At 36.3% G+C, this 19,029-nt stretch overlaps 1 protein-coding gene across 8 annotated transcripts in view; it reads right to left on the bottom strand.

The window, feature by feature from the left end:
- Positions 1–19,029, bottom strand: part of CSPP1 (centrosome and spindle pole associated protein 1) — a 112,338-nt gene that overhangs the window by 19,414 nt on the left and 73,895 nt on the right. For all 8 annotated transcript variants that reach the window (XM_060287013.1, XM_060287014.1, XM_030859611.2 and 5 more), the window contains 7 exons: positions 15,727–15,839; positions 12,023–12,172; positions 11,519–11,665; positions 8,598–8,702; positions 6,772–6,838; positions 6,063–6,180; positions 1,157–1,296 (listed from right to left, as the gene is read on the bottom strand). In XM_060287013.1, the coding sequence (XP_060142996.1) occupies positions 1,157–1,296; positions 6,063–6,180; positions 6,772–6,838; positions 8,598–8,702; positions 11,519–11,665; positions 12,023–12,172; positions 15,727–15,839 (840 nt within the window). The remainder of the gene's footprint in view (positions 1–1,156; positions 1,297–6,062; positions 6,181–6,771; positions 6,839–8,597; positions 8,703–11,518; positions 11,666–12,022; positions 12,173–15,726; positions 15,840–19,029) is intronic.

Below are 19,029 nucleotides of genomic sequence, written 5' to 3'. Positions count from 1 at the left end.
TTTTATTTTACTTTTTTTGTTTTAATTAAGCTCAGAAAGACTAGTAAATATACAAAATATTAATTGTGTTTATATTTAGGTGATTTAAGTGATTTTTCCCTCTATCCTAAATTTTCAAAACTTTCTAAAATAGATATTACTTTTAAAAATAAGAAGCAGAAGAAAGGTGTAAACTCCGATTCATGTGGTATAGGTCATAAAACCACCATCCAACAACTCGCCTCCTCTATCCCAACAGCCGCTCTGTGAGTGCACCTGAAGAAAAATCACAGGTAACACACATTTTGGTTCCTCTCAGTCTCCCAAGCCTCTGTTACCTTGGCAATCCTACTTCCCTAATAAGCTTTCTCTCCTCCTCCTAAGTGGCCGCATCAAATTTTCTCTACTCCCTTCCTTCAAAAGTCCTGCATTTCCTCCTTTCTACTCAGGGACCCTGCTCTCTTCAAAGACATTCCCTCCCTCCCCTATGTTGTAAGCCTCTGCCTCCTGTAACAGCTTTCACATCAGCTTCCTAACAAGCTCCTCCAGCTCCAGACCCTGTGTTCCTCCCCTTCCCAGCCACCCTTCTTCCAAGGGTTCTTCTGCTCATTGCCTCTAACACTTTGCTTCCTATTTATTCAGTCCTCATTTCCAAAGCTAACTGGCTTCTGATCGGCTTCTGATCCCATAATTCCACCAAAAAAGATCTAGTTGAGGTCACCAATGACCTCTGATCCAACTGACACCTTCCAATATTCATTCTACATAGTCCCTCCTCCCCGATACACTCTCTTCCCTCAGCTTTCAGGACACCACATTCTCCTGCTTAACCTCCAGTCACTGACTCTGCCTTCTCCACCTCTTTACTAAGCTCATCTGGCTGTCCACCCTCCACTCAATGTCAGGTGCCACTCTTCACACTATTTTACTGATCTAATCCACTCCTGAGGCTTTAAGAGCTGTATGCCCTCCAAAGGAAAATAGCCAAACTAAAGGTCCATCCACCAGACTGGTAAATTGAAGAACTAGAGTATACAGAAGTTTCATTCAGCATCACTTAAAATATATACCATAAATGAAACTTTACTTTAGAAAAAGGATACAAACGTCTTTAAAGATACTTAAATATGGGTAGGACACTCTTGCTGTATCATTACAATAGCAGCATTCTACTCACCTCTATCTTTCAGCTCATTAAAGTCATGAATATTCTGAAAAGTAGTAGTGTCTAGGCCCTTAGGTGACTGTCTTCTGACTGGAGCCTGTAACCGATGTCTGGCCATGTCAAATACATCCATGGGATTCCTTTCTCTTTTCCTGTAGAAAATGACAAATTATGATAAAAGTGTCTTCTGGGAAAAAAATCTGAATTGACATTTAACTCCCTGTACATGAAATTCGGCATCTTTCACCACAATATATTATAAAAATTTATTCTAGTAGCTGTTATTTCAATTCCTAGTATTAAAAAAACAGGGGGGCTTCCCTGGTGGCACAGTAGTTGAGAATCTGCCTGCCAACGCAGGGAACACGGGTTCGGGCCCCAGTCTGGGAGGATCCCACATGCCGCGGAGCAACTAGGCCCGTGAGCCACAACTACTGAGCCTACGCGTCTGGAGCTTGTGCTCCGCAACAAGAGAGGCCACGACAGTTAGAGGCCCGCGCACTGCGATGAAGAGTGGCCTCCGCTTGCCACAACTAGAGAAAGCCCTCGCACAGAAACGAAGACCCAACAAGCCAAAAATAAATAAATAATTAATTAATTAAAAAAAAATAAACGGTATTTATAAGGTCATTATAATCTTTCAAAATGCTCAGAAGCAAAGTATCTTATTGGAAGAACAGAATGAGTGAGGTTTACCTTAAAATGTTTGTGTAGTAGAAAGATTAGTCTTTGGTCAAAGAAACCAAGATTCAAAGACCAGCTTTGCAACTTACTAGAAGTTTGACTGCACCATCTGTAAGATGCAGATAATGTCTACCCTTTTAGTCTATTTGTGAGCATGAAATTAAATGAAATTATATATTGTAAAGTACCCTGCATAGTACTTGACATGTACTAGGTCTCAATAAATGTTACCTTCCCCTCAGCCTAAAACAGAAATTATACAGAGAAATACAGCATAAATATGCTGCCCAAAATAAGAGGTATTATCCACAGTCTCCCAACTAATTTTACAGTGGGCTTTCCGGGAACTTGATACCTAATTAGTTAATTACTACTCTATTTCTGGAAGAATATTTCTTCCTTTGTTAACCTAGGAAGTTAGCAAAATAGGCAGGTAGCTTAGTAAGTGAGTTTTCTGCTAGGACTTTGGGGGAGTGATGATAATAGAAAACAGGGATGGGGGATGGTATCTCCAGCCCTGAAAATAAAGTATTTGCTGCTGTTTCCCTCAGCCCTAGGTGGGTCCCCTCTATTTTTTAAAATGTAGCTCTAAGCTAGAAGTTTGCCAGACTCCTGCCTTCATGTCTTTATTCACTAAATCTTCCCTAAGCACCTAGATGGGAAGAGCTGGGATCCCCACAGGCAATGCCCCCTGCTCTCCTGGGGTTTCCTTTTATGGGGAAGGTTTCACCAAAGCCACAAAATCACCTTGTCAAGGCTGACATAGACCTCTAATAGTGAACCACCTAGGGGGATAGGAACTGCAACAGAGATTCATTAAAATACAAAACAAATACTAAAAAGGCTTTTGGAGGCCATTAAATTGGACTCCTGTATACCATTAATGCTAATAGTTAAGTAGGCTGTTCAGTTAGGAATTAGGTTATTAGCTCTTCTTTGCATGTGAGCTGGGGGTGCCTAGCACTATTAGGAATTCAATAATATGGTGAATTAATTAATGAATAAGAGATTCTTTTTGTGAAACTATTTGTAAAACTGGAATAAAGAGCCAACACTGAGATGTCGCTGATCACAATACATATCGAACACTACCCCAAAGTTAAATGTATTTAACCAATTCTTGCTAAATGATGGTAATTCTAACATATATTATCTAACTTAAGTTAGCACACAGAATTTACAAAGTGCTTTCAAATACATACATTTATTTATTCTTCACTAGAATCTCATGGGGTGGAAATTATTGTGTAAGATTTGCAAGTGAGAAAACTGAAAAGCTGCCCGGCTTCTCTTTCTTACACTGGTTTGCCAAAAGAGAACACAGTCTTCAGTTTATGAATGAAAATAAAGAAAATAAAAAGTCAATGATCCATTAGATTTAATGGAATATGCATGTCTGGAATATGGAAAGCTGCAAAAGTTAAGGCATTTATAACATCTTGAAAGTAAATACAGAAAAACTATACTGACCTCTCCATTACTAAGAAGTAGTTGACCTACTATGGAAGAATTCTTTGTTGAAAATTACCACCTTGGGTTAACATTCCATTACCTAGCCAGTCTGTATCTTGAAATTTCCTCACCTTGTTTACTTAGCCAGAACATGCCTAGAGAATGCCAACAAAAATCTAAGCAAAGCATAATTAGGCAGGTTAACATGCTACATTAAAATCCTACCACATCCTGGATTACAGTCAGAAATATCAGTATGAATTTAATGTGTACACAGATTGATAGACACAGGAACAATTACAGATAATGTTTATGACTTAGTATATATACATATACTAATTAGCTGTGCCCACCGAGAGCTTGGTTTCTAAATACCATTCTCCAAGAGGAACCAGGTCTCCTTGGAGAAATGGCTGATTCCAGGGCAGGGGACAGGGAATATACAAGATGAGCCTGGAGCATCTTGCAGTAACAGAAAGTAAAAAAGTGCTCAAGAAACAAAAGGATGGGACATATCAAAGAGATACAGGAGCCAACATGAAAGAGCTCCCAATGGCCTAAGTTGCAACAACTTGAGCAACAACATAAATAACATAATACTATAATGTTATAATGTTATAAATAACATTATAACCCAAAGTACAAAATAAATATACATGAAACAACAGTGATATAAATAAATGGCTGAATAAATAAAGAGAGGAGAAGGGACAAATCTTTCTTACAGAAGAATTCTAAATAATATATGTAGATAACCCCTCTCCAGGAGATGGAGCTTATTCCCACCACCTCTCAATTCTTGCCAGTGTGGTAAACTTAGTGATTCCAGCGCTATCATATGGATGTCACATACCTGCCGATACGATGTGATGAGAAGGCTACCCTGTGCTATTCTTTCCAAAACCCCTTAACCCCAGCCTCATCATGAGAAAACATCAGACAAATGTAGACTGGGGGACATTCTATAGGATAGTTGGCCAATACCCCTCTAGACTGTCACAATCATGAAAAATAAGAAAGACTGAAAAACTGTCCCGGAATAGAGGAGACTAGGAGATGCGACAACTAAATGCAGTGTGGTACCCTGTACTGACTAAATCCTGGAACAGAAAAAGGACACTGATGGAAAAACTGGAGAAATCCATAAAGTCTGGAATTTAGTTTGTAGTAATGTTCCAATGTCAGCTTCTTAGTTGTGACAAACATATTCTGGGAATGTAAGATGTTAACAACAGCGAGCACTAGGTGAGGGGGGTATGGAAACTCTCTATACTATGTCTGCAACTTTTCTATAAACTAAAATTATGCCAAAATAAATGGTTTTTTTTAGATAAACACTCTTTAAAGAAAATGTGGTAGTTACCCACTGCATTGATTTTACAACCTACTAAAAGACTGCAACCTGCAGTTTGAAGAATATTGCTTTGGAAAATTTATGAGTCCTTTTGGCAAAAATGATCAGAAATGTTTCGTAGTCTATTAAGTTATTTTGCTGGAAAATAAGTATTTCAGAAAACAATACACTGCTGATGGAATGGTTATTCCATCTCTGAAGTTTTCCATTCCTATTATCATTTTCCTCTCAAGGACCAAGTTTCTATGCCTGACTTTTTCGAAGACTGAGAAAGGGACAGTAAGGAGATTGTTTTTATAATCGTCTAGTCTATGTCTTCTTCTAGTCTTGTTTCAACCATCTCTTTCCTATCTTGGGCTTCCTTATCACTTAGATTAGCTTACAAAGGAACTTCTGCATCCGTCTGCCTTCTGTACATGAGTCCCAATTTAGTCAATTATCTTTCACTCAGTGATTTCTCTGTAGTGAGGCAAACTATCTCAAAGATAGAGCTTGAAGAATGGCCTGTTCCCAATACTGATTTTTCACTAATCCTATTAAAGATGCCATGGTTAGGGATAACACTTTTGGTTTGCCTTCAAGAAAGTGCTACTTCTTTCTTCTTTTTTTTCTTTCTTCCTCCTATCAACACCACCACTGTCATCACCATTGCCATAAATATACTACTGGCAGTACGGAAGGACAATTAAAATTCTCTGCTTAAATATTTTATATTAGGTTAAATCAATATTCATTAAATATCCCATATTTTCACAGTGAATAGATTTCACAATTGCGAAGAAATGTTTTATGAAGGCAATGTTATCTACATAAAATTGAAGAATGTGAATTAAATAGCACATTAGCTAATTAAAGAAAGAGCCGTTCTGCCAAAAAAGAAAAGAAAGAAAACCTACCACATACTGCAAACACACTAAAAAAATCATACACTATTTTGAATTAGTTATACTGAGTCCCTCCACTAGAACGTAATTATTTAGCTAGATTTCTTTTGGGGGGAGGGAAAGGCTATTTCAGTCATTACAATTTCACCAATAATCCGTTAAACACTTTTTTCAAGCATGCAAAATTCTAACAGATGTGGCTCTATGATAAAGATAATTAATCCTGTTCCAAAACTGTAGAATTATTGGATATGTTCCGATTCCTTATCCTGACAGAAAAGAACACAAGAACAAACAAAAAATGCAATTCTAGGGCTTCCCTGATGGCGCAATGGCTGAGAGTCCGCCTGCTGATGCAGGGGAAATGGGTTCGTGCCCCGGTCCGGGAAGATCCCACATGCCGCAGAGCGGCTGGGCCCGTGAGCCATGGCCACTGACCCTGCGCGTCCAGAGACTGTGCTCCGCAGCCGGAGAGGCCATGACAGTGAGAGGCCCGCTAACCACAAAAAAAAAAAAAAAAAAAAAAATGCAATTCTCAACTTGCCTTATATGAACTTCATCTTCACTGTCCATGTGCAGCAACCGCCCTTGCAGACGCCGCTCTTCACTACGAAGCTGCTTTCTCATTTCTGATAATTCCATAATTACATTTTTTTTCTCCTCTGCAAATTCACATTGGTAAGTGAAAAATAAGACATGTATACGAATAAAAGGTTAAATATTAAACATAACCTAACTTATCATAAAGCTAAAATGCTCAGTGACATTTTTATGAAAGTTATTTTTAATGCTTTATATATATAGATCATATTTATGAACATCATTAAGACCCACAAACACATTTCTGATAATACAGGAATTTCAAATGGTAAGAAACATTCTTGGCAGGGGGGACAGGGGAGTGTAACTATAAAGGGGCAGCACAATGGAGTTCCTACGTGGTGATGGACAGTTCTGTATCGTGATTGTGTGGTGGCTACACAACTTATACTTGATAAAAATGCATAGAACTACACACACACACACACACAAACACACGTAAATTAGTGCATGTGAAAACTGTGAAACCTGATGAAGGTCTGTGGAGTATGCCAATGCCAATTTCCTGGTTGTGATATTGCACGACTGAGGGAAGCTGGGGGGAGGGTGCACAGCACCTCTCTATACTGTTTCATATTTTGTGAGTCTGTTTTTCAAAACAAAAAGTTAAAAACAGAAATAGTCTAGATTACAGGTTTAATAGTCCACTCTACCTTCTGCACGAAGCTGATTTTTCCTGGCAGGTACCGGAGGAGACTGTGCCCTGGACATGGAACTTTCCTGTTTAACAGTCACAACAAAGATACACTCAGTATGTCTTCCCTACTCAGAAGCTTTAAAAGAGGAATTATTTTGAAGTAACTATATGTAAGAGAAACCAAGCTCCCCACCACTCTATCTATAAGCTTACTTACATTTATTTTTTCTTCCCACTGCAATGGGAGAGGCCTTGCCCCATCCAAAGATAATCCCTTCACCTGTACTCTGTATCTGATAAGTCACTCTCAGCTCCTCCATCAATTACTGTTTTTTGTCCACTCTCTTCCTCTCTCCAACCACCTTCCTAACAGCCTGTGCTTAAAAATCTCTCCATTTTTTAAAAAACTTACCTCACCCTTCATCACTATCTATTGTCCATTCTCTTCCTTCATAGCCGTTCTTTAAAAAACAGTATGTGCAGTGCATACGGTGTTTGCTTCCTTATTCCCATTCACTCCTCACTATACAGCCTTTGCATCTCCTACCAAGTGATCCCTCAGTGATGCATTTGATGGGCATTTTAAGCCCTTATTTTACTTGGCCAGTAGCAACTGATATCATTGCCACTCTCCCAATTTCCTTGCTCTGCTTCTTATATGTTGGTAATTCCCTACTGTTCCATCCTCAGCCCTCTTTACTTCCCCTGAACACATCCTAGACAATCATACTAATTAGACAAGCCATAATGTTAGTAGTTTCCAAAACTATAAATCCAGTGCAGAGCGCCTTCCTTGGCCACAACCTGTATTTTCAGCTGCCTACTCTACAGAACCTTCACCAGAAACCTGACAGTTGTCACTGACTCCTACCCGTCACACACAGTCAATAAACAGCGCTATCTGTATCTCATAAATATATCTTGAAGTTGTCACCTCTTCTTAGTTCTTAATGTCACTGCCTTCGTTTAGGTCCTCAAAGTCACATCTGGACTTCTGCAAAAGCATCTTAACTTTTCTCCATGTTTACAGTCTTGCCCAGCCTCCATACTATATCTCCACGCCACCACTGCCTGAGAGAACATTACGCAAGGCAAACATGGCCATGTCATTCTCCTATTTAAAATATTACCATGAATTCCCATACATTACCACAGACCTACCAAATCAGATCTCAGAGGGTGGGCTTGAGGAAAACATTCTAATATGTTTGTCTATTCTGGTAAAAAGCCTGTTTAATATCCACTGGCCTATGGAATAAAGTCAAACCCCTTAGCACTCCCTACAACACCCTGCATACATTCTAGCCTTCACCTCCTCTGCCATCTGGTGAGGTGTCAGCAGGCCAGAACAAACCATGTATTCTCCACGCATGCCACTTGGCTTACAGTGCCCTCCATGATTCTGCATATGCTGCAAGTCCCTCTTCCTCCTCCTCTTTATAGCAAATTCCTACTCATTCCTCAAGAGTCAACTCAAGGATCAACCCTTCTGGAACATTTTCCTGGCGCTTTTCTGATTGTAGCTCAGTTTACAGTATAAGGGACTTTATTAGCATAGCTACAGCTAGCTAGAAGACATATTACCAGAGAAAAGGCCTTCCTGAGGGGCCTGGACAAGTACCACTTGCTAAATTATGATCTGTCAAAAGAATTTAAACTTTGGGGCACCAAGTATTATCATTTATAACTGAAGCAACAGACAAATCAATGTAAACATCATCTATATTTCAGATGTGAAAAATGTAATCTAGCTAAGTAAGATGAATAAGAAAATCTCATTCAATACCCGCAATCCAAAGTAACTTAGCGAAGATGAATAAATCAAAAGAAAAGAGTATATACCTGAATAAAGGAAGTTATAATGCTGTCAACTGAAGGAGGTCTTTGGAGTTTGCTTGCAATCTTGTTCTGAAGAGCAGGAACTACAGGAGAGGGCTGTCTCAAGTGCTGAGGGGGAGAAAAAATATATATACATACACACACACACACACACACACCAACGTATGTCTATGTGTGTGTGTATATATACACACACCCCAACATGTATGTGTATACATACACACATCTCTAAAATCTAGATCCCTTGTCACCAAGAGCATCACGGATTGTGACAGAGTTTCTATGTCTCCGTAAGGAAATAAAACAGGGTTTCAGGTTACAGTGTAATAAAGCTAATAGTTCCCAACTTCGTATTAAAATCAAAATGCTGAAAACATAAAAACTCCCAACAAAATACAATAAGAATTATCTGGATAAAAATATAAATGTATGTTTATAAATGTGGATGTTAAATTGTTCATTTTGCACAGTACAAAATCAAATATTACTTTCACTAGTGACTTCGATAAAATTAGAAATATATGACAAAGTTTAAAAATAAAAACTCTAGGTGACCACAGGCAGAATTATAAAGACAAGTTAAACCTTCTAAAGGACTGCAGAGAATGAAGCAAAGAAAGCATAGTCCACATAATTTAAAAAAAAACAAAAAAAAACCAAGTAACTGTCAAGGAAGCAAAAATAAAAAAGTCAGAAATTCAATTAATATGATCAAATATATTGATTATGATAGTATAACTCTCAGATTAGGATTAAAAAAACAAATTTTAACAAACCAAATAAATATACAGACTAAAAAATTTAAAATGCAGACACAAAAGTAAAAACTAAGAGTAGACAAAAATATATATCAGGCCTACATAAATTAAAAAATGACAGCTAGCAATGATAATTTCAGAATTGAGGGCAGAATGCATTAAATGGAACAAAGTTGGTCTAAAACTTTATGTTACTTCACAATTAAACTATGACAGTCATAAAATTACATATTCCTAAGAAATAGCTTTTTTCTTAGACATAGTAAGAAAATGGCAGAAACACAACTGTGAGAAACTAACAACCTTCATTCTCAAATAATCAATTTTACAATAAAATATTCTCTGCTTTCTGCTCAATTTTGCTATAAACCCAATGATGCTCTAGAAAACAAACTTTATCAATTAGAAATATGAATGATATGACATTTCAATGATACTTTAAAAGGATGAGCAACTATATATATCCTAAAAATGAAGGATACTGCCTAATGTTCCTGCAACACTGAAAATAAAACAAAAAATATAGATGACTCATAAATTCCCTTTTTATTTATTTATTTATGGCTGTGTTGGGTCTTCGTTGCTGCGCGTGTGCCTTCTCTAGTTGCTGCGAGCGGGGGCTACTCTTAGTTGCGGTGCATGGCCTTCTCATTGTGGTGGCTTCTCTTGCTGTGGAGCACGGGTCTAGGTGCACAGGCTTCAGTAGCTGTCGCACATGGGCTCAGTAGTTGTGGCTCACAGGCTCTAGAGCAAAGGCTCAGTAGTTGTGGCACACGGGCTTAGTTGCTCCGTGGCATGTGGGATCTTCCTGGACCAGGGATTAAACCCATGTCCCCTGCATTGGCAGGCAGATTCTTAACCACTGCGCCACGAGGGAAGCCCCTATAAATTCCCTTTTAAACAACATTTCAGCAAATTCAAATTGTGAATACTTATTTCTATCATCATAAAACCCTGGGATGAGAAATCCAAAAAGTGTATTTGCACCAGAAATGGCTCACGTTACCTATAGTAGGTTACACATTGAACAATGTAGCAAATCACATCATAAATACACCCAAGGAGCACACTGGTTAAAAGTAATCTTTTTGTCAATTCTACTTACAAGAAATCATGTCTGTATAAATCTAAATTTCTGAAAACAATTTTTTAAAAATTAAATTGGGCTAAACGTACAAGACATAGGGTTTTTCAAGGTGTGGTTCACAGGCCAACTGCATCCAAACTCCTAAGGGTTACTAAATCACACTTAGTAAATTAGACACGTTGTAGATGAGACCAGGAAGACACATTTTTAATAAGTCCCTAGTGATACTATACAAACAAAATTTTAAATGTAGCTTTGAAATATGAGCAAGGATGTGAACTGGATTTTCATAAGGGCCTACTGGCTTTCTAGAGAGAAAACTCCTGTCTAATAACTTTGACTCATGTGCCTAAGTGTGAACATCAACCCCCATCTCAGAGACATGGACTTCAAACCAGTCTGTGGTGAGCCACAAGTTTCTTTTTTAATTTCCAATCCATTGTGGACAGATGTGTAAAACAGAGTAAGACTGAATTACAGTTGACCCTTGAACAACATGGGTTTGAACTGCACAGGTCCACTTATACAGGGATATTTTTCTTCATCAAACACTACAGTACTGTAGTCAGTGACTGGTTGAATGTGCAGATGTGTAGGAACCGCAGGTATGGAGAGCCAACTATAAATTACACACACACAGATTAATCCCTGCATTGTTCAAAGGTCAACTGTACTAGATAAATAAAAACTTTTAAAAGATGTTACACAATTCAAGGCCAGCTATTTTATAGATTCAACAGACATAAAATTACATTGACAAATTGCTACAAAAGTTTCCAAACACCTTCAGTCTTGTCATGAACAGTGTGGAGGGTGCTAGTCTACGGACTATGGGAACAAGACTAAGAATGGCGACAGAAAGTAAGCCTATTCTGTTCATAGGAGGGAAAACACAACGCAGCACAGTGACATCATTTAGTACAGGAAGTTCAGTGCACTGCCCCCAGAAAAAGTACTACGACGAAAGGAGAGACAAAAGCACCTTCTCTGCTCTCTTCGTTTTGCTAACTACTCTACCACTCTCACAGTGAAAGTGGGTTGCACTACGGGTTCCATAGACATTTTTGTCTGGAACTTACCTTTGTTTCTTCACCAATTATATTTTCTCTTTCATAGTAGTGCTGAAGTTGTAGGTTATGTTTTTCTTCTTCTTCTTTCTTCTTTCTTTCTGCTTCTTTTCGTCTTTCTTCAGCTAACCGAATAAGCTCTTCATTTTTCAGCCTTTGCTTTAAAATAAAGAGAAAATTATACACTCCATACACACGTTCTATAGTTCATTCATATTTGTTTGAAATAAAGAGATAAAATTGAAGGTATAGATGATATAGTGTTCTTTAAATAAAAAAGCTGTCTGCTTAACAATAAAATATTAGGCATCTATTATAACATCCTAGTCGGCCTAAGCTGTTTTTCGTCTGTAAAAAAAGTCATCATTTATCTCTTAGTCTTTCATTTTTATAAAAATAGCATCTAACAAATGGATATGGATCTGTTCTCCTTTGTAAGTAATAAATATCTTTTCAAGTCAAAATAAGAAGTTCACTTTCAGACTAAGTAGAAAAATACAGTAGGTAAGAATGCACCTCTTCCTCTTTCTCCCTTTTCTTTTCCTGTTCCTCTTCATACTCTTGCTGAATTCGTGCTCTCTGTTCTGCAAGCCGTTTTTCTTCTTTTTCTTCGGCAATTCTCAATCTCTCTCGCTCTGCTTCTTCCCTTTGTTTCTTTTCCTCAATCTAAAGAATTAAACCTAGTTATTACTTTGTGAAACTACTGAAAAGTTAGAATACCACTTAATTTACCCTATTATCAACATTTTGCCCTCTTTTTGTAAGTAAAAATAAGTTCCTAAATTTTTCAGTTTCCTATGTTTTATTAGGGAGGCCACATGATGTAATGTTAAGAGCTCTGAGTAAAATTCCAGCTCCATCAGACTGTGTGACCTTAAGAAACTTTCTTGTTCAGTTTTGTCATCTGGTAAAAAGAGTTATTAATGTCTATACCTCAAGGCAGTACTCAAAGAATTGAAATGAAATAATGTATGTAAAAAAACATAAAAGTTCCTCCTATGTAGAAGTACTTAGTAAATAATTCATGATTATATTATTCTATAATGACTGCTACTATTACGTCTCAAAGTTCCTTGGCGTGATTAGTATCCTAAAACAACAGTGAAATATTTTAGCAATCACTCATTAAGTAGGAATCCCTTCCCTAGAATGGCCTTTCTCCTTTCCTATCTACTGGCAAGGTAAATGAGGATTTTAGCCACAAGAATTCATAACTAAGTTTTGTTTGAATGCCACCTGGGGCCTGCAGTGCTGAGTATTCTGGGGGAATATTCTAAGACAGAGTCTAAGATCTGAAAGGAAGAGGACCTTAACAGATAGTCTACATCCTCCATGAATGAGATAGAGAAGAATGACAGCACGGGTACTGGGTAATCATGATGCTGGTTTAAGGATATCAATAGATTTTCATCCCTCTTAAGTATGGATTGATTATGACTATTCGTATTATTTTTATAGTTCTTGTCTGCGTTTCCTCTAGCTTCAAGGTTGCTATATTTAGTGCTGACAAACTTTTGAGCTATAAGAACTGTAGTCTTCTTATATGTGCCATGATTTTACATGCTAGGGCTTTTTCCAACATTTCTTTCTCACAACACTATTAAATATGTACAATCCTAATATTTAATACTAAGTGGTGTGTATGTAATCACTTCTTCAATTACAATAGCCCTAGAGAAAACATCATTCATGATCCATACAACAAAACCTCACATTTAATACTCAGTTCCCCCTTTTTCCTCCTCCATGAAAAAAAAATCACAATGACAAAGTCACTTCTCCATTAATGGGTCACAATCATAAATGGATCTCACACCTAATGAATCCACAGAAATATCATTCCAACAAAAATGCCACACAGAAGTTCAATGGAAAGAGAAAAGCTATCATCCAGGTCAGTGGTTTTCAAACCATATAACACAAAAGTGCTTCAAGGGTCCTGCAAATATTTTATTAAACTTGGTAATTATTTTTAAAGCTGCAATTAAAAATGACATCTAAACACTCACATGTGTTATTTACCAAATTTTAACCACATGAAGACTTCTGCTGCACTAACTTTAACGGTATAACTTATTTATGCAGACATGGAGCTGAGGCTTCCTTTGCCATCTTTGTGCACAGATTTAAACATTTTATAACATTTCTTTTAACACTTAAGTTTGGGGATTCTTTTTGTCTGACACTATATTGTTGATATTAAAAATAAATACCATTTAGCTATTTTACATTTTCATAGAGTTCTGGATTAGATTTTGTTTGGGGGAAAATGGGCATTTTTAAGAGGCTGCTAAAAGAAAAATACATAAACCACCATTTTATACGGTGGGAGAAGTGAAGGTTGAACTTATTCTGAAACTTATACAGTCAAAGTTCCCGCCACTACTCATAGTTTTTTCCCAGAGGAAAGACTTCCTAGAGCTAGAAACATAACTGTAGTACCTCTAGATATGATACTTAAAGTCAGGAGACTTGGGTTCAAGCACCGCCTCACAACTTGCAAGCTCTGCCACCAAAGGTGAGCCTCATCCTGTATTTTAGTTGGTCATAAAATATAAAGAGTAATAACTTCCTCAGAGAGTACTGAGGTTTAATAAGATACTATATGTAAAACTATCCTATAAATAATAATAGGCTACAAAGTGGCAAGACTTATTTTTCCCTGAATTTACCCTAGAGCAGGCTAACACTCAGTAAGTATAATAGGAACTACATAATTTTGACTTGCTATCATTATGGGCAATATACCAGAGGGTCCTTCAAGTTCAAAACGTGATTCTTTGACCCTCAATCTGCTGCTACCTGACTCAATTGGCCAGTATCCTTGGGATCTCTGATGCTACTCTCTTACAGTCAATATCTCTATTCATTCTGTCGATCCTTTGAAAGGTCTTTCCATCCATTTCCACTGTCACCACTCTAGTAAAACACCCCTGCTTCCAGTCTTTTAAATCCTCCAAAAATACATCCTCAACAGTAATGTCTGATCAATTATCCTTAAGACTACATCCATTATGTCACTGCCTTAAAAGTCCACAATAATTAGGATCAGAAAGATGGCATGTTTGAATAGAATCTCTGTAAGAAGAATCTGTTTAAGAGGTTGGGATTAGACTGGAGGCCCCAGAAGTGTCAGAATAAAGAATATGGACATTTTCTGTAGAAAAGAAACGCTACTGCCAGGTTTTGAATAAAGAATAAAAACATAAGAAGTCATATCAAAGGAAGATTAACCTGGCCACAGGATTAATCTGACACTGGGATGTAAGTGTGGGTATGGAGGGGAGGGAGGTAAGGAGAGAAAATACTGTGAGCCCGCTATGAACAGGCCTCTCATTCACCTCAGGCTCCATCCCAAGGGTGGCCACAGTATGAGAGTTCAATAAATCTGTTTGCTTAATAAACACCTGATGCTCAAGTATCTTCCTTTGGGCAATTTCTAGTACTTTAAATCCTATTTGCTTATATACATAAATGATGCAAATAATTGCAAAATGTGATTACATTTAATATTTATTTGTTTACAAACTATACGAGTCAAGAATATCAAATCATTTGCAAAAAACTAATTATTTTCTACTAACACATATGAGTATCTAGAAAGATTCATTCTATGCCTAATAGGTGAACATTTTAAGTGTTTCAGTTTTAGAAATTTCAGCATTCTTTAACACTTAATGATTTAATAAAATTTAAGTCAACTGGTATACCTAACATGTCTCCCTATTCCTTTTTCAGACATAAGTAGAACAGTATAATAATATAATGTAATTTATATCTTATATAAATTAGATATTTTAGTAACTGTGTGGCATTTTAGAATTTATTCTTTATCTTGTGGATTAAATCTTTGCAAGTTTAGTTTATTAAAACTCTTATGGGGACTTCCCTGGTGGCACAGTGGTTAAGAATCCACCTGCCAACGCAGGGGACAAGGGTTCAAGCCCTGGTCCGGGAAGATCCCACATGCCACGGAGCAACTAAGCCCTTGTGCCACAACTACTGAGCCTGTGCTCTAGAGCCTGCGAGCCACAATTACTGAGCCTGCATGCCACAACTACTGAAGCCCGCGTGCCTAGAGCCCGTGCTCCGCAACAAGAGAAGCCACCACAATGAGAAGCCCGCGCACCGCAACAAAGACCCAACACAGCCAAAAATAATTAATTTTTTTAAAAAAACTCTTATGAAACTTTGAAACTGTGATCAAGTAAGCATTTCACCTGAAAACGAAGAAAATTCTTGTATAATTCCTGCTGTTTAATCTGAAGTTCAGTTGGAGGCTCACCAAAAATATTTCCCCGAGCAAAAGGAGAGCTCTGTGTTTGCATATGACCTTGAAAGGGAAATTTTGCAAAAACATACCATTAGCCAGTGCTTAGAAAACATAAAGGTTAAAGAATAAAGACTTTGCTAATAAATTCAAATCTTGAAAAAAAATGTGCTAAATATGGAACTCCAGAGGTTAAACTCAGAAGAAGGCTGAGATTAGAATCTAAAGACCAGATAAAAAGTAAAGAGAGAAAAAAAATGGTGAAACTAAAATAAAATTAATACACAGTTGAAAAAGCATAACATATCTATACCTGAAAGACATCAAGAAAACAGAAAAGCTAATAACGTAAGCAACTCTCACTGCAGCAAAGGCTTTAAAGTAAAATTTATAGACAGAAAAAAAAGTACATGTTTAAGTTCTTATTTATGAATATAAATATCCTTTTCTTAAGAACACTGCTTAATTATACACTAAAATGTATTATGTATACACATACAAAAATTTTCTAAAATTGTTTTTAAAAATCAGTAATTCCAAAAGTGGATTCCCATCCATGGTTTAAAGAACAGATTAGAAAGTTAGCTCCAAAAACATTTTTTACAAATTAAAGTGACTATTTTAATCACTGCAATACTTTTTATTTAAAAATTCTACCATATTAATGAGATATTAACATGAAAAATAAAAATATGCTATATATTACCTATAAATAGTATTAAACATTCTGGGAAAGGGAAAAAATTATTTCATAAGAGCAACCTGGAAAATAATTATACCCCAGGGGTCTCTTTGAATGCAGGAAAAAAAAAATTGGTGTTTAAGCCTCACATAACTTTTTATATCATTTTTTAGTTTCCTTATACCATCAATCTAAAGCATTTATTTCTCTCACTCATATAGTGTTTGCAGGACAACTGCGTTGCAGTTTAGCTGTCATTTAGGTCTATTTTGCCTTTGTGTTTAAATTTATTAATGCTTACTTGAAGAGATCAGCAGAAAGGCAAATCAATACCTAAACATTAAAATCTTATGTTATGGTGGAAAAGCTGATTAGCAAACCAAAACTGAGTAGTTTGTTTCACTTTGATGATCACTCAAATTCTAAACCGTTGAGGCAATTAGAGAAAAATATTATTAGAGGCAGGCAAGATAAGTTCTTTCAAATATAAAAACACTATAAAAATAAAACCAAAGGGAAACACATGCTCTAAACAAAGAAAATGAAAATGTATTCAGGCATCATAATAAGCGAAAAAATAAATTTAAGCCAAATTAGTATGGACTTTATCAACATTGTTTTTCATCCAAGAACCATAAAGTAGAAGAAAAACAACAAACATTAAGAAGGGCCTCAGAAACAGGCCTAATCAAGACAAAACATTAGAGGATAATGAACCTTAAGTATACATTATCATATTCAACGCTCAGGTATATTCAAGTTCCCTTAAAGCCTTTAAAATATTACATGCCACATATGTATGTGTATGTGTACACACACATACCTAAGTATACACACACACTCCTACACATATATGATGGCATACCAACAAATAAGGTGACTCTCAATAGTTTTTTGCATTCAGAAAGTCTGTTTTAGGTGAATTCTTAGGGAATGAAAGTTAATTTAGGAAATTTCAATTCACAAAAAAGGGAAATTTTAACATTTTATGATTTTATATGATTTCTTAAACTAGAGCATCCTGGCCACAACAGCTGCACCAAAACCCTGGTAGTGTACAGAAAGGCAATAGACAATAAATTCTGCTATGCATATTCAATCATCAAGCTTGTGCTCCTTCTTGGGAATGGGTCATGGAAAGCTTTGATTTTTCCAGGGCTTTTGCTTTGTAAGCAGAGCTAGATGCCTAAAGTGTTATTACTATGACAGAGAAAGTTCTAGGCTAAGAGAGAACTACAAACAATACAGGGTGTAGAAGAGAACGGAAGAGAAGGGGTCTGTACCACTGATCTCAATAAAGACTACCAGAAGCAGAAGCCAATGAAGAGAAAAATAATGATAATCAGAAAGAGGTCAAAATTCTCTTCAATAAAATGGAAAGGTGTTTTGATGCTGCTATTGTACACTGAATTATTACAGACTCAGAGTGAGAGCCAAATTAGTAATTTCATCAAAATCAAAAGTTATAATTTTAGCACTCCAAAAATCAAAACTAGATCCACTGTGTAAAAATCTATTGTGGATCAAAGTAGGAAAGCATTTTCTTGTAATTAGAGATCAAACAGTGATACAGGCTGTCCATGGAAACAACCAACCACATAGCTCATGAAGTGTTCAAAAAGGCTGCAGAGATCAGTGCTACCATCAAAGGCTTGAAAGATGCAAGGCTAGTAATTCTAATCAGAGCTCACCATTTAGTCTGCCTATTTGGCCAATATGCATTAAAAATTTTTTTAAGTTTTTAAAAAACTGTATGATTAGTCAGGGACATTTTAGAAAGACTTTCTAATATAGAGTTCTTTTCTAGTCTAAAATTAAAATTTCTGTGAATGTACAAAAGAGAATTTGTCATAAATAAATGGTTACTTTATAGGCATCAAAATATAGTGTAAGGTGGTATATTCTTTAAACTTCATTTGAATTTTAAATATGTAACATACTTTCACATATACTTGATAAAGAAAGATGATTACAACTTTTCCTGGCAAGTCATAAAGAAAGATATTGAATAATCTTCAATTTACAGAATCTTTAATTAAAGGACCCTGTTTAATAGCAAATCAAAGATATTTGCTTATGAAAGGCAGACGTGACCAGAAGTCAAAGTAAACTTTTAATTACTTCATTTATTTCTTTGTATATTGTGGTTTTATAAGGGAGGGCAACTGATTATAAAACAAACAAAAAAAGAATTTCACCGTATAATTTATCATACAACATCTGATATGTTTTCACTAATTCAAACTAATTCTGATGGTATAAGAACCCATAAACTTTACCAAACTCTGTATGGGTAGAAAGACTATTTGATTTTAAGAAATGCCCTCCCCATCAGCAAAATAAAAGTGTTAGCAGCAGCTAAAGTATACATAAGCAAGTAATAAAGCTGAGAATACATACATATTATTAAGGAGCAAGATGTATTTCTTTATTCACTTTTTTCAAAGTACCTATGTAGAAAAGTTATTGTAAATAGCATGAATAATGTGTTATGCTTCCTGACTCAGAGTAACCAAATTCTCAAAATCATAAGAACTTTCTTGGAGAACAGAACAACTTTAGAAATGTAAA

The sequence above is a fragment of the Globicephala melas genome, chromosome 17 (genome assembly GCF_963455315.2).
Source record: "Globicephala melas chromosome 17, mGloMel1.2, whole genome shotgun sequence".
Classification (NCBI taxonomy): Eukaryota; Metazoa; Chordata; class Mammalia; order Artiodactyla; family Delphinidae; genus Globicephala; species Globicephala melas.
Note: the sequence above shows the minus strand (reverse complement) of the source record. Positions and strands in the feature narration are given on the sequence as shown.